The sequence below is a fragment of the Melanerpes formicivorus genome, unplaced genomic scaffold (assembly GCF_026170545.1).
Source record: "Melanerpes formicivorus ecotype bairdi unplaced genomic scaffold, bMelFor1.0.p_v2 SCAF_45, whole genome shotgun sequence".
In the NCBI taxonomy this organism is placed as follows: domain Eukaryota; kingdom Metazoa; phylum Chordata; class Aves; order Piciformes; family Picidae; genus Melanerpes; species Melanerpes formicivorus.
The window spans coordinates 4,530,827-4,547,049 of NW_027142397.1; the positions used below are offsets into that span (position 1 = coordinate 4,530,827).

At 51.8% G+C, this 16,223-nt stretch overlaps 1 protein-coding gene across 1 annotated transcript in view; it reads right to left on the reverse strand.

Moving 5' to 3' along the window:
- Positions 1 to 16,223, reverse strand: part of GRIK3 (glutamate ionotropic receptor kainate type subunit 3) — a 127,178-nt gene that overhangs the window by 46,685 nt on the left and 64,270 nt on the right. Inside the window, exons 2-5 of the mRNA XM_068159372.1 lie at positions 9,872 to 10,048; positions 9,411 to 9,668; positions 7,542 to 7,723; positions 2,184 to 2,237 (exon numbers count right to left, since the gene is read on the reverse strand). Of these exons, the coding sequence (XP_068015473.1) occupies positions 2,184 to 2,237; positions 7,542 to 7,723; positions 9,411 to 9,668; positions 9,872 to 10,048 (671 nt within the window). The remainder of the gene's footprint in view (positions 1 to 2,183; positions 2,238 to 7,541; positions 7,724 to 9,410; positions 9,669 to 9,871; positions 10,049 to 16,223) is intronic.

Below are 16,223 nucleotides of genomic sequence, written 5' to 3' on the forward strand. Positions count from 1 at the left end.
GTGGTGTCCTGAGCTTCAGGCACATTGAGCTTAACAAGAGTACCCCACTGGCAATAAGAGTAGCCCAGTGGCAGCACCAGTGGACAGCTGGACTGCTTTGGTTCAGTGCCTCGTCAGGAGAAGGCAGGCTGGGTGTGCAATTTTTCATTACAAGTTCACAGATTGCATTGGGTTGGAAGAGACCCTCAAAGGTCATCTTGTCCAACCCCCCTGCAGGCAGCAGGATCACCTCCAACTAGATCAGACTGCTCAGGGCCACATCAAGTCTGATCTTGAATGTCTCCATGAAGAGCGCCTCAACCACATCCCTCAGTGAAGAGCTTCCTCCTGATACCCAGCCTGAATCTACCCTGCTCCTGTTTCCAGCCATTGCTCCTCAATGGTCTCAAACCATGGGCAGAGATTCCCTTAGTGAAGAGCTTCTTCCTGATACCCAGCCTGAATCTACCCTGCTCCTGTTTCCAACCATTGCTTCTCAATGGTCTCAAACAATGGGCAGAGATTCCCTCAGTGAAGAGCTTCTTCCTGATACCCAGCCTGAATCTACCTTGCTCCTGTTTCCAACCATTGCTTCTCAATGGTCTCAAATCACAGGCAGAGATTCCCTCAGTGAAGAGCTTCCTCCTGATACCCAGCCTAAATTTACCCTTCTCCTGTTTCCAGCCATTGCTCCTCAATGGTCTCAAACCATGGGCAGAGATTCCTGCTCCTGCCTGCAGCTGCTGTAAGCAGCACCAGTGGCAAACCTCTGGATCTGCAAAGCTTTCTGGGCCGTGTTGCCTTGTGGGGGGCTCTCAGGATGCGAGAGCAGGGCGTGGGTTTGAGGCTCAGCAGAGCTCCTCCTCCTCTGGTGGAGCAGCCTGATGGGGCCCTGCCCGGCTGGAGTCACTGAACTGTAGCCTTGCTGCCTAGCAAAAAATGTTGGAGCATTTCATGCCAAGTGTTGATGCACTGTGCTCAGTATTGACGAGGGACCTTTTAGAGACATTCAGTGTAACATAATAGACTAATTCATTAGCACCCCATGGGTCTAGTACTGGAGAAGCTGAAGCACATGCATTGCAAGCTAGGAAAACATTGCCTTAAGGAAAGGCAGATTAAAATATCTTTCCCATGATATAACTGTTATTTCAGGAAAGTGGCATTAATTGTGATTGCTTATCTATTAATTTATTATAATTCTCTTTTCCCACCTCCAGGCTGTACCTACACATGAAATGTACTCCGGGCTCTGCTGGGGCTGATTAATAGGAGGGTTATCTGGGAAATGCTTAAAGCTGCCTGGAATAGATAATGGCAGCAGGGGTAATTAAAATGTCTTTTGCATTTGAAAAATAAATTTGGCCATTTTTAAGGGTAAGTTGAGTCTGTTTCTTTCCTAAAGGGGGGAAAAAAAAAACCCAACCCAGCAGAAAGATAAATTGGATCTTGAAAATCGTACAGAATCCAGCAGTGCACCAGACAATAGCATCCTACATGGAAACAAAAGTGGCATGCCAACAGAAAAACACCCTCAAAAACCCCCAAACCAAAATGCCTCCTGGAGTCAGGGAGGAACTGGCCTGTGTTTAATGAAAGCAGAGTTAATTTCAAGCTGAGTTCTTCTCATGCAAAGCAAACCTGGTGCTGAACTACTGACCACAGCAGGGCTGCTCCTGGCTTTTAAGGGAGACTTGGATGAAGACTCAAACACGTACCCAGCTCTGACTAGAACTTGGCCCTGTCAGATCCTGTCTGTGGGACTTCAGCTTTGCAAATCCACACATATGTTCCCCTTTTCTGTGCGTGGGTAGCTGCACTCAAATCAAAATCACTGGGAGGGGAAATAAAAGCAGAACCTACATCTGTGCAAAGCCTGAGCGGCTCCACAGGACTAAGCCAGTCCAAAGGCTGGGAAAGGAGTGATGTGGCTTGGGATGAGCTCCTGGGGATGCTGCAGCTGCAGACACCTTACAGCCACAGCACTGAGGACTGCTCTAAACCTAGCCCTATTCTAACCTCCCATTATAGGGCACCACCTTCCTCCCCTCTCCCTTCCCCTTGTTTTTCCCACCCCACTGCTCCAGAGTCCTGTGGCTATGCAGTGTTGACCCTGGGCAGGGCTTCATCTGCTCTTCTGCTGCTCCCACAACCTCCTGCCTCAGCAGAGTGTGAAAAGGGTGTGCACAGGTTAGATACTTTACCAGAGTGGTGAAGATGAAGTGGTAGTATTCTGTCATCATTCCCATTGCCATGGCCTTGAGAAGAGGAGGGAAAAGAGGTTAGTAGGAGCAGACACAGGACATGACAACAGTCATAAACCTCTACAGAGCTGATCTGGATGCTGCAGCAGGAGCCAGAGGCTGCATCAGCCCCATGAAGCACATGCTTAGCCACCAAGAGGCAGGTGTTTGACTGCTGAGCTGAACTGTGGTCCTCCAGCCCTTCTGAAAAGACAGCAAAGCCCTAGAGTTGAGCTCTTGTGGAGGCTGGTGGCCTGGCTGGGTGTTGCTGTGCCAGGGAAAGTGGGAGCACTGCCTGCAAGGTCACATGTGGGGCACACTCGCTGCACGATGTGCCAGGGATACGAGCGGCTTCTGTGGGCTCAGCTGGGAGAGAGGAGCTTGCCCTTCCTTCTTAGATACCCAACAACCAGCAACCTTCACAAAGCTGTGCAGGATGGCAAAAGCAGCCTTTCCTCATGGCTACAAGCCCAGGTACTGGCTGAGACACTGAGTTAAAGGCTTTTCCTTTCTCACTCATGGATTTCTGCAGCTCTGTGTCACCTGTGCCTTCAGTGCCTGTTCCTGCAACCTGTACTTGTAGCTCTGGTCTGAGTCCCTCCTGACTGTGTGCCACAGGCATGCTCTGGTGCAGTGCCTGGTATAGAAACGGGTCAGGGAACATAGAGGCACAGGGGTGGGGAGCAGAGACACCTCCCACCCCTCAGCCCTTGGAGCTGGTGGTGCAGAGCTGAGTGCTCTTGGCGAGCTCAGGCTCTAGGTGTGCCAGCCCTGACACCAGGATGGCTCCTGCAGATTGCTGGGATCTGCATAACTGAGCCGTGGAGGGAACAGGCTGTTCTGTCAGGGTTGCAGGGAATGCTGTGGGCTGAAGGCACCTTGGCTGGCTGACCATGCCCTACATGGCACAAGGGGAACGTGTCCCTGGCTGTGGGAAAGGTGACCTTGAAGCTGGTGACTGACTGAAGGGGGTACCTGTGGGTTTGTCTGTGATGCTGACTCTGTCAGCACATTTTTCTGGACCAAACACATGCAGGAGCATTTGAAAACCTCCACTGATGGGAAAGCGACTTCAGTTCCCTCCAGAAATGTTAATTTCCCTTGGGTTTTGCTAAAAATTACCAGGGCAGAATTTAGCCCTGAGGAAGGAAGCGACAGTTTGAAGTGAGATGTCAAAAATCAAGGGGAAAGGAAATGACTGAGGTTAAAAGCCTGGATACTGTAACTCCAGAGCACGACTTTACCCCTGTTTTCTGATAGCCTGGAATTGCCTTTCTGATAGCCTGGGAGCTGTCCCTGTGTCACCGGCCGGGCCAGTGGGGCTGCTCCAGCTCTCTCCTGACCAGGTGCACAGTTGCCTCCTGAGCAGGCAATGGTCCTCAGTGTGTGAAGCTTCAGGGGGATGATGTGAAACCACTCGAGAGGAAATCATGAGATTCCAGTTTGGATTCCACGGCTGATTGATGTCTTTCAGTGGTGGATGAAGAGCCCAGAGCTGTGGCAAGGAGCAAGCTCCAGCTTCCCTGTGCTGGCAGCGTGGGTGCAGGACACATCTGGGGTTGTGGGGAAATGAATAAGTGATGAACCTGGTGGATAAGCTACAGGCAATCTCTGGGATGAGAATGGGATCTCTGCTAAAGTTAAGACAGGCACATCTGTGCACTGCAGAGTGCAGCAACTGTTCAGAGACAGCTGCCAAGGACAGCAGAGAAGATGGAAGCCGGAGAACAGATGTAAAGCATTAACAAGGGACCAAAAATGAGCAAGGCCAGAGAAGATGGGGCAGGCTGGAAGGCACCATGAGCAGGCCTGGCTCTGTGGTAGGTTTTCACAACTATGTGCTTGTCCAAGAGGGTAAAATAACCACTGGCTTGATGTCTCAGTCACTTCAAGGAAGCCAGGCTGGAGCAGCATGTGGCAATGTCATCTGTACCTCTTGGTGCCAGCTCTCATGTTATTGCTCATGGATCACTAACCCTTGGGGTTTTTTTGGTACTCCAGTTTAAAAATCCTGCCCAGATGATCAGTGAAGTGCCTTGTTAGGTGTTTGCTGTGGGAGCACTTTACCTTAAATAACCTGGGGCAAGCTCTGGGCTGGCAGGATGGTGTGAGCCTATCCAGAGCTGCCTGAGAGAATGGAGGCTGGAGTGACTCAAACCATTCTGTGGTACCTAAAGATGTGCAGCTAAAACCAGTTCCAAGGGGTGGAAATTTTAACACAAGGCTTAAAAGGACCCTTTTGTCACTTGTGGGGACTGCACCAGGGTGGACAGAGCAGCCAGGATGCTCCAGGGAGCCTGGGCAGAGCAAACACTGGTGGTCAAAAGGCTGCAGAGCTCACTGGTGTAGTTACCACCATGTTACAACAGGTAGATACTACAATAAAATCTGATTGTTATTGTTTCTGGGACAAACAGAAGGCTGAACCATTCTTTCTTTTGGTGCAGTCTAGCTGTCTTCTGTGTGTTGCTCTTCTGCCACTGCAAAGCAAGAGCAGAGTCCCCTCTCCAGGAGATGCCTTTGGCTTTCCCCAGCTTGCACTTGCGGTGAACACGCAAAGCAGAGTGTGAGGAGGGCAAGGTGGAACAGGGCTCAGGAGCCTCTTTTTCTGCCCCAGGTAAAGAAGAAAGCTGTTTCACAAGTGGAGGTGGCACCTCCAGGTGTGCATATGTGAGACACAGTCTCAAGCTGCGCCAGGGGAGGTTTAGACTCGAGGTGAGGAGGAAGTTCTTCACCGAGCGAATCATTCGTCATTGGAATGTGCTGCCCAGGGAGGTGGTGCAGTCACCATCCCTGGAGGCGTTCAAGAGGGGATTGGACGTGGCACTTGGTGCCATGATCTGGTCATGGGGTCTGTGTTGATAGGTTGGACTCGATGATCCTCGAGGTCATTTCCAACCTTAGTTATACTGTGATACTGTGATATCTTGATGCAGGCACAACAGTTAGGAAAAGATGAGGTTTATGAGCTTCCTGCTTCTTCAGCAGACACAGGAGGGTTGTGGTCTGCACTGCTCAGAGCCTCCCCAGAAGGTTTGGGGTTGTACACCTTCCCAACCTCTGAAACCAGCTTCTTCCTGAGTAAAACTCTGCTATAGAATATTTCTAGGTTGGAATCCATGGCTTTGGGTCCTGAAAAAAAACAACCCTCAGGCTCACCAAACCAGTCAGAAGGACTTAGAGAGACTTTCCCCCTAGTTCCCCCTCCCCTCCATCTTCCTCACTCTGCACTCAGGGAGATGAGCAGAGCAGATGGCACAATAAACTATAATAAACTGCATCATAAGTGAACAGCACCAAACAGCCAGCATGTTAAAATAATAGGCAGGAGACAATGAGTCCCTGATATTGCTTCCTTTAATAATCCCTCCCAGGCTTTCTGATTTCTCAGAGCACTTCCCTTCATTTTGCATCAAGCAGGCTGCAAAGAGAAACCTCTCTCCATGTGCTGCTTTCTCAGCCCTTCAGGGGATTGATTTAATCTGTGTGGTAGTGTCTTGCTGGGCTGATATGAGCAACACTTGCATGGCTGGTTTCCATGTGAGTGTGGTTTCCTCCGCCTCGTATCGACCCCGAGACCTCCAGGCAGGTGGAAATGAGGAGCTGGGGGCAAGCAGCAAACCTACTGGTCTGAGGAAAATGCCAGCAGAGGAACTTAGGGAGAAAGGAGAGAGACCACATGAATGGAAAATCACTGACATCTGGCTTAAAGTCCAAGAACTGCACAGGGTGCTCAGGAAGGGACAGAGGATGTCCCTCCTGGATGCAGCAGTGAGATGCAAAGCTGTGTGCACCGCTGGGGACACATCCAGACAAACCAGTATGGCTAATACCTGCCCTGCTGTGTGGCACTGGGTCACAAACCTGGGGCATGAAGCAGCAAAGAAGGGAAAGAAGATGCTGAAAATCAGTGTGCATGGACAGCTGTGCAGCGCTGAGTGAGGAGTGACAGCAGGGACCCAGAGCACAATCCTGCTGCTGCTGCTCCGCTTGGGGCTGGTGGGGAGCAGTGGCAGAGGGCCCACAGCCTGGGTTCAGTGTTGTGTCCCCCACACTCCCTGCCATATCTCCTCCAGGGACATGTGTCCCTTCTTACCACTGGTCACAAAATCACAGAGCGCTTTGGGTTGGAAGGGACCCCTGAAGGTCACCTTATCCAACCACCCTGCAGCCAGCAGGGCCAGCTCCAGCTAGATCAGGTTGGCCATCAAGTTTGTCCTTGAATATCTCCAGGGATGGGACCTCAACCACATGTCTGGGCAACCTGTTCCAGCATTTCAGCCCCTCATTATGAAGAACTTCCTCCTGATGTCTAACTATTTCTATGTCACTTTTTTTGACATTCCAGTTTTCCAGTGAAAGCCACAGCTCCTGCAGTATCCATCAAGGGGGCACCTGTTGTAGCTCTTGGTGGAGCTGTGGCCTGTGGACAGAGGCAAAGAGGCAGGTCTGAGCTGTCCCCTAGTGCAGCCACTCCATATGCATCACAGATTCACAGAATATATCTGGTTGGAAGAGATCTCAAAGCTCCTCCAGCCCACCCTTTGACCCAGCACGGAAGAGTCACCACTAAACCATGTCCCTAAGTGCCAGGTCCTCAGGCTGCCTGAACATCTCCAGGGATGGTGACTCCACCACTGCCCTGGGCAGCCCATTTCAATGTTTGAGAACCCTTTCAGTGAAGAAATATTTCCTGGCACCCAGCCTGAACCTCTTCTGGTGCAGCTTGGAACCATTTCCTCTGGTCCTGTCACTTGGCACCAAGGAGCAGAGGCTGCCTACTCCTCTCTCCGACCTCCCTTCAGGGAGCTGTATAGAATTAACCAGGTTGGAAAAGATCTTCAAGATCATCAAGTCCAACACCATCTAATCAACTAAACCATGGCACCAAGCACCCCAGCCAGTCTCTTTCTAAACACCTCCAGCAATGGTGACTCCACCACCTCCCTGGGCAGCACATTCCAATGGCCAATCTCTCTTTCTGGGAAGAACTTCTTCCTAACATCCAGGCTAAACCTCCCTTGGCACACCTTGAGACTGTGTCCTCTTGTTCTGGTGCTGGTTGCCTGGGAGAAGAGACTACTCCCCACCTGGCTACAACCTCCTTTCAGGCAGTTGTAGACAGCAATAAGGTCTCCTCTGAGCCTCCTCTTCTCCAGGCTAAGCAACCCCAGCTCCCTCAGCTTCTCCTCACAGGGCTATGCTCCAAAAAGAGCAGTAGAGAGTGGTGAGGTCTTCCCTCAGCCTCCTCTTCTCCAGACTGAACTCAGGTGCTCCTTGCAGGCCATGTGCTTGCCCCCTCCACCACCCCCTGCTCACCTGCTTGAGGATCTGAGCTGCCATCAGGTGGCTGCAGTCGAAGATGATGCGGAACTCCCTGCCCCGCTTCATCTCCTTCAGCAGCGGCCGCGCGTCGTCCGTGTCCAGCGGCAGCTGCCGGATCTTCAGGCGGATGTTGTACCTCGAGGGGGCCATGATCAGCTCTTGCAGCCGGATGAGGCCTTCAGGCATTGCACAGAGACAAACCCACAGCGTTACAGCAGCTCTGCCCCGGCTCTGCGCCTCAGCCTGGCAGCTGCTTCCAGCCTTCCTGCATTAGTCCACGGTCACAGCTTCCCTCCCACAGGTGGGCGGTGATGGAGGTGTCTCAAAGGCTAGGTGCCGTGTGGCATCTTGGCTTTGATAGACTTTAATGTCAGTCATTAGCCCCCTCCTCCCCCCCCCCCCCCCAGATATTTCCAGAGTAGAATGGCTTTTCATGGTGTTTCCCTGCTGACCCTGCATCCAGCTGTGGTACAGCTGGCATCCCTATACTGGCTGGCAAGAGGAGAAGAGCAGATTATCCTAACCTTCAACACCTCTGGGACCAAGATATTTTCATAGAAGGGAAGGGACTTTAGAGATCATCCAGTTCCAACTTCCCTGCCGTGGACAGGGACACCTCACACCAGCCCAGGTAGCTCAAGGCCTCATCCAGCCTAGCCTTGTACACCTCCAGAGAGGGGTCATCCATGACCTCCCTGGACAACCTGTTCCAGCGTCTCACCACCCTCACTCTAAGGAATTTCTTGCTAATCTCCAGTCTAAATCTGGTCTCCTCAAGCTCCAATCTATTCCCTCTTGTCCCTGCCCATGGCAGGGGGGGTTGGAATTAGATGATCCTTGGGGTCCCTTCCAACCCTAACAAGTCTATGATTCCATCACTATTTTGCCTTGAGGCAGCGTGCCCTGGAGCAAGGACAGAATGTGACACTCAGCTGTGCAACAAGTTACAGTCTGCAGCGTTTGCCATGCACAGCACCAAAAGTGAATCTGCCCCTTGATTTCTGAAGAGCACAGCTCAGACCAGGCACTGAACCCCAGCCTGGAACTTTCTTGCTGCCCTCAGAATTAATTTCTTTTTCTTGCAGAAGGTACAGAGCCACGCTGGCTGAGGCTGAGCAGGGGTGGCTGGTATCTAGTGTCACGAGAAGAAACTCAGCAGATGCCTATTGCAAGGAGCAAGAGAGAAGGCTGTCCCTCTGCAGAGTGGAAGGAACACGGTAGGATATGGCAGGGAGGGAACATACTGTGACCCACATTCACAAACCAGCAGTGTCAAACTGTGTTCTCATCAGCCCTCCCCTAAAGAAACCATTTGGTCCAGTGGAATGAGATTGGACAGGCTCTCCAATGTGCCTTTTGTTTGGGTGGGTTTTTTTGGGGGGGGTTTATCTCCAGCACTGGGCAGTGCCATGCTTTGTGTAACCACCACCAGCTTCCATTGCCAGTTCTGCTTTATCGAATTAGCCAGAAAACAAAAACCTTCCCAGACCTCCTTTTTCTTTTGGCTGGGAAAGTGCACCCTCAGTGCAGCCACAGACCAAGGGCTTTGCTTGTGCAGATGAGCACTGTGGTGCCAAGCAGAGGTGGGCTGAGCTGGATCACCCCCGTGGATAATTAATCCTCCCCTGGCCCTTTGTCAGCTGGGGTGGAGCTGAGGGTTCCCCACTTTCTAAGTGCCTAATGAATTAAATGCTTCAGGATGGATCCCAGGGCCCTCTACAGCACTTGCCTGGGTGCCAGGGAACTGGTGTGTCCCTGGTCACTGCTCATTTTGTTCCTAAAAGGGTGCATTTAAAAAGTTCCTGAATGGGACCCAGCACAAAACACCTCCTGAGTTCCTCCTCCAAGCCCTTTGTTACCCACCTGTGCTGTCATCATAAACCACAGTGGCTGACCTCCACTTCAAGTACTGCACGAGGTCCAGAATGGCGTGGCTGAGGGAGGCATAGTCAGGGTACAGGTTGACATAGAAAGTGTCCTTGTTATCCAAAGGGTGATGCTTCCAGCGAAGCTGTATGTGAGGAACTTCCAGGGCATTGCAGATGGACTGGACAGCGTTGGTACAGGAACCTTGGGAAGGTCCAAATATTGCTACCACCCCCAGAGCGAGCTGGTCACAGGCTGGAAGAGGAAGGGAGGGAAAGAGGATGTCAGTGAAGGAGGGGCACCTCTGTGGGAGGGGTGAGCCTGGGAGGAGCTATGGGCACAAACAGCTTCTTCCTGAGCAGCAGGTAGAGAAGCTTCTGGACACTACTAGGTAGGTGCAACAGTGATGAGAGGCAGAGAGAGGAGGAAAGCTGCTGAGAAGTGTGCTGTGCTCTTACCTTTCTTAGTTGCTTCGAAGCTGTCGTGGAAGTGTATCCTCTGGATGTCGTAGGTCAGCGTTGTGTTAGGCAGCAAAGTTCTGTTCCTGTTAATGATGTTGGCAGAAAATCTGAAGGCCTGCTCCTCAGCACTCATAACCTGTGTGTTGGGGCCATCTGCATACTCAAAGATCCCTCCTGCAGGACAAGACCAAACCAGCATTGAGCCACATGATGCTGGATTCATAATCCTATGGAGCAAGGAGGAGAAAACTTTGGGACAGAGCTGTGACATTTGCAGGCTGAAGAAGGTTTGCTGCAGGACACTTCCTGGGCTGAACTAAAGACACTCCAGTGTTTGGCCCATGGAATCATTCAGGGCAGTAGGGCACAGATTTAAAGTCTTGGAATGTCTTTATGAGACACATGAGTGGCTTCCCATAAAACTTCAGGACAAGACCTTGGGAAGTGGGGACAGGCTCATTGCTTGGCCTTGGAGATGCTCCAGGTTTGCACTTGGAGGAGTTCCTGTGGCACAAAGCTGCCACTGCCCTTCCCTCCCTGCCATGCTGAGCTCCTGCCCACCTTGTCCACGCACCCCCAGGGTCCTCACATGGGAGGCAGGCAGTGCAGCACTGCTGCTGGCTCCTTTTAGTGCCCTTCTCATCATCTATTGTTCCTCATGTTTCTGTTAGCTGAGTTCTTAATTCAGACCAGCAGAGCCTTCTGAATTTGCCTCCCTTACAGCTTATCTGCTCAATAATGCAGGTCCTGCACGCATGCTTGCCCATGTTCAGGAGCTGTTAATGCCATTACACCTCCCCAGGGGCACCCAGCTCATCTCCCACAATCGCTGGGTTTCTTGGCTCTGTATCCGTGAGCCTTGTCCTCAGCTCCCCACTGACAGCCACCAACAGAGGTCATTGGTGCAGCTGTAAATTCTGTACTTGCAGGTGCTTGTCACTGAGGCGTGGCCACCATCCTGTCCCCTCAGAGAGCCAGGGAAGGACACAGAACCTTGCTCCTTGCCATTAAAAGTAAAGCAGAATAATTAATGGATGAAGGCACTAAGCAAGCACAGTCACTAACAGATGGTCTCTGGCTTCATTAGCAGAAGGAAAATCTTCCTCTTCAATTTAAGGTGGTCCAAAACTGTTCTGTTGTAGACAACAGATGTCTGCTGAGCCCTCCCAGCTTTCAAGCAACCGCATGAGGCTCCTCCAGGAGCCAGAACACATTATCTGTCATTTTGGTGGCGATTTGGCCTCAGCCAGGGGTGCCGGTTTGGCAAGAGCCAGGCTGACATTTCTGTGGACAGCTACGTTCTCTGTGTCCCCCCAGGAACCCAACCACAGCCACGTTCTGTGTGTCCCCCCAGGAACCCAACCACAGCCACATTCTGTGTGCTCCCCCAGGAACCCAACCACAGCCACGTTCTGTGTGTCCCCCCAGGAACCCAACCACAGCCACATTCTGTGTGTCCCCTCAGGAACCCAACCACAGCCACATTCTGTGTGTCCCCCCAGGAACCCAACCACAGCCACGTTCTGTGTGTCCCCCAGGAACCCAACCACAGCCACGTTCTGTGTGTCCCCCCAGGAAGCCAACCACAGCCACATTCTGTGTGCTCCCCCAGGAACCCAACCACAGCCACATTCTGTGTGCTCCCCCAGGAACCCAGCCACAGCCATATTCTGTGTGCTCCCCCAGGAACCCAACCACAGCCACATTCTGTGTGCTCCCCCAGGAACCCAACCACAGCCACGTTCTGTGTGTCCCCCCAGGAACCCAACCACAGCCACATTCTGTGTGTCCCCCCAGGAACCCAACCACAGCCACGTTCTGTGTGTCCCCCACAAACCCAACCACAGCCACGTTCTGTGTGTGTCCCCAGGAACCCAACCACAGCCACATTCTGTGGGTCCCCCAGGAACCCAACCACAGCCACGTTCTGTGTGTCCCCCACAAACCCAACCACAGCCACGTTCTGTGTGTCCCCAGGAACCCAACCACAGCCACATTCTGTGGGTCCCCCAGGAACCCAACCACAGCCACGTTCTGTGTGTCCCCCCAGGAACCCAACCACAGCCACGTTCTCTGTGTCCCCCCAGGAACCCAACCACAGCCACGTTCTGTGTGTCCCCCCAGGAACCCAACCACAGCCACGTTCTGTGTGTCCCCCAGGAACCCAACCACAGCCACGTTCTGTGTGTGTCCCCCCAGGAACCCAACCACAGCCACGTTCTGTGTGTCCCCAGGAACCCAACCACAGCCACGTTCTGTGTGTCCCCAGGAACCCAACCACAGCCACATTCTGTGTGTGTCCCCAGGAACCCAACCACAGCCACGTTCTGTCTGTCCCCCCAGGAACCCAACCACAGCCACATTCTGTGTGTGTCCCCCCAGGAACCCAACCACAGCCACGTTCTGTGTGTGTCCCCCCAGGAACCCAACCACAGCCACGTTCTGTGTGTCCCCAGGAACCCAACCACAGCCACGTTCTGTGTGTCCCCCAGGAACCCAACCACAGCCACGTTCTGTGTGTCCCCAGGAACCCAACCACAGCCACGTTCTGTGTGTCCCCCAGGAACCCAACCACAGCCACGTTCTGTGTGTCCCCAGGAACCCAACCACAGCCACGTTCTGTGTGTCCCCAGGAACACAACCACAGCCACGTTCTGTGTGTCCCCCAGGAACCCAACCACAGCCACGTTCTGTGTGTCCCCAGGAACCCAACCACAGCCACGTTCTGTGTGTCCCCAGGAACCCAACCACAGCCACGTTCTGTGTGTCCCCAGGAACCTAGCCACAGCCACGTTCTGTCTCTGGCAGTCAAAACATTTCTCAGCTCAGCACTGACTTTAGTAATAGTGAGAAGAATAAAGAAAAAAGAGGCTGGATGGTCCTCATGGAGACCTATCCCAGTCCATGCAGGCTTCAGCAAGTCATTCTTGACTAGGTTTTAATCCAGAAGGCCTGGCAGTGTTGGTAGGAGCCAAACTGTCCAGGTGCTTTACTCTTCACTGGATCATCCCCAAACACTTCATCATTGATCAATGTAAGGAAAGTTATTCGCCCTTATCAGAGTCTGCAGATGCTGATAGCTCGATCTAAGTTTCTTAGGGCAGAGAAAGTTCATGCAGAAGATTAGAGCAGAAGCAATCACCAAAAAACTGAAGTGAGTGTGAGAGTCTTCCCTGTCTCTCTGTTCAAAGCTTTTCTGTCCAGAGCATTTTAGCAAGGGATCTTTCTGGTTTGTTTTCCAACATCAGCCTGAAGTGGTAATTGGATTCGTGTTGTATTGATTATCAGCTGGCTGACATCAGGCTTTCTCCTAGCCCAGAGCTTTCAGGGCTGCTTTGGAGCATGTCTTGTTATGGTCGATTATAGAAGGACTGGTCATGTGGATTATGGGTGTTTGATCCCAAATAAATTCCCATTCCAGATATCCAACTGGATGCAAGAAGCTACCAAATACCTTGAGCTTAGTGCCAGGCAGTGAGGAGGCAGAGGGGCAGGAGTGATGGATTTGTGGTGGCACTGCTGGGTGCTGAGTGTTCTGGGGAGATGTGGAAACCACCCCAGCTGCCAAGGAGCTCAAGAGCAGCTACCACACACACCAGCCTGCTGGGTCCTCAAACACTTGGGGGATGGGGAACTGGGTCGGGCACAGGCAGTCCCCCCAGCCCTGCTCCTGGCACACTGCTGGCCCTCTTGGCTTTGTGCCTCTCCTTCAGAGATGTTCATTCTGATCATTATTTAAAGAGCCTAATAACCAGCTTGAAACAGCTGATTAATGCATAATCTTCATCATGATTACATAGCATAACTGGCATTAATTTGAAAAGCCAGCTAATTATGAAAATAATTGTTACAGCTTCTCCATTTGAGCAAAATGGAGAACATCAACTTGAGCTATTGGGAGGCTGAGGGATGTGACATCAGTTGGCTGATCACCAGCCTGGAGGGGGGACCCTGTGTGTCCCCTGCAACCCTCAGCAGGAAGGATGAAGCAGTGCAAGGCTGGGCAATCTGCTGCAGAGACAAACAGACTGGGTCAGCTGTCCTTGTGCTTCCCAGAGAGAGTGGTCCCATGTGGGTCTTGTAACAGTGACCTCGCTGTGGCTTTGCCCTTATGAAGGGACAGAAAGTCAATGGGCACTAAAAAGCCACCAACAAAGCAGTTCCCACATCTCTAGACTGCCTTTAAACATGTTTCTGAGACAGTAAAGCTAAAGCACTTCAGTGCTGCTCTCTCTCTCTAAACCACTTCTGCCTCTGCCCTGTGTCTGAACTTATCCCAGAGGTTTGGTGGTTAATGGATGCTGCTTGCCTGACCTGGTGCTAGCAGCCCCTTTCCCAGTCTTGCCTCTGTCTGTTCAGGTCCCAGCTTCTCCTTCTTTCCTTCTTCCCCTCCCATGGTTTTGCAGACAGCTACAAGACAGAGCTGAGCTCTGTCCTGTCCTCCTGATGGTCAGGAGAACATTTGCTGCCTGGTCCACCCAGCGAGGGTTGGTGCTGTTTCCCTCACCCATCAGTGAGCCCACAGACTCCCTGCTGCAGTGCCATGTGCTGGTCACACACAGGGAGGTTGAGCAGCTTCAGGCTGAGTTTGCTGCCATCTCTGTTTTTCCCTGAAAACCTTCTTTTTATGCCATGTTTGTAGTGCAGTGGGGCCCTGGTCAGGGACTCAGCCATCGATATCTGCTCAGGTGGGAGAGGATCAAAGGCTACCAGCCCTGACTTTTACATGGTTTTGATGGAGTCATTCATTATTACACCTGACTTGGCTTTTAAATATCAATCACCAGGCAGGTTAAATAATTCTCAGTTGTCTTTTACCTCTAAAGCAGGCTAATTGCTCTCCAGAGAACGTCAATCAGCATATGGGAAAACAGGCTAATTAGAACCAACTTCACGTCTTATTACTTTAGGTTATTTTATTTGATGACCACTGATGGTGCTGAGGGGTGGGGGAGGTTTAAAAATTCAAAATGAGGATCCAAAGCAAATGCCTGAAACTCTCCTTTCAGGTCCAGATCAGAAGAGCAACAGCCCCGGGCAGGAGGTTGGTACTGGGCGTCCAGAGAGGTTTGGCTGCGAACCGCAAAGGACCTGGCTCTGAGCAGCAGAAAAATTCACCTCTGTCCAGGGCACAAGCTGGATCCCAGGAAACTCCCCAAATCCCACTGATGCCAATCAGCACCAGCCCAAGCCTGTCTGCATCTAGCAAAGGCACAGTGCACTCCTCCATCCCCAAGTGATGATGCTGGAGGATCTTTTCTCCCTAGTTTCAAGAGATAGAACAAGAGGAAATGGCCTGAAACTGTGCCAGGGGCAGGTTAGGTTGGAATAGAATCATAGAATCAACAAGGTTGGAAAAGATCTCAGAGATCATCAAGTCCAACCTGTCACCCAACACCTCATGGCTGACTAATCCATGGCTCCAAGTGCCACGTCCAGTTCTTTTTTGAACACCTCCAGGGATGGTGACTCCACCACCTCCCTGGGCAGCACATTCCAATGGCCAATTACTCTTTCTGGGAAGACCTTTCTCGTCACCTCCAGCCTAAACTTCCCCTGGCACAGCTTGAGACTGTGTCCTCTTGTTCTGGTGCTGGAGATTAGGCAAAATTACAGAAGGAGTGGTCAGGTACTGGAACAGGCTGCCCAGGAAGGTGGTGGAGTCACCATCCCTGGAGGTGTTCAAGAAATGTGTGGCTGTGGCACTTTGGGTTTAGTGGTTTAGTGGCCACAGTGGTGTTGGGTTGCTGGTTGGATTTGATGAGCTTAGAGAGGTTTTTTCCAACCAAAACAATTCTGTGATTCTCTGGTCTCTGGAATGGCCCCAGCAGGGAGCTAGAAGGAAGCCCAGTCAATGGCGTGGGAATCCTGCTCCAGTGCTGTAGCTCACCCTGAGCCATGGCTGTGCAGACTGAATGCAGCCCCAGCTATATTTAGCTTTGTCGAGAGCTAAGTCAAGAAAGTCAAAGTATTTTAGGCCTTCATTTTCTCCCCTCTTCCCCTTTTTAGCAAAACAAACAGCTTCCTCCTCGGGAGGAGGATTCCAGCAACCCTCAGTGTGTGGTGTGATCTCTTATCTTTTACTCCTTATAAAACCAGGGAGTTACTTAGCTTTGAAGAACGACTATTTCTGATAACACTTTTCTCTCCCCCGCTGACAGTGTTGTTAACACATTTAGACAGCTTTCTGACAGTCTCTTTCCATGTGACATCCTGCAAGAAATACTTGTTTTGAAATAGCTCTTACTGAATATGGAGCCAGGCTGAGCTCCTCCAGGGGCACGAGAGCTCCTGCCTCTGTCTCGCAGACCTCTGTGCCCAGGGACCTCTCCTTGCTGTGTTTTTCTCT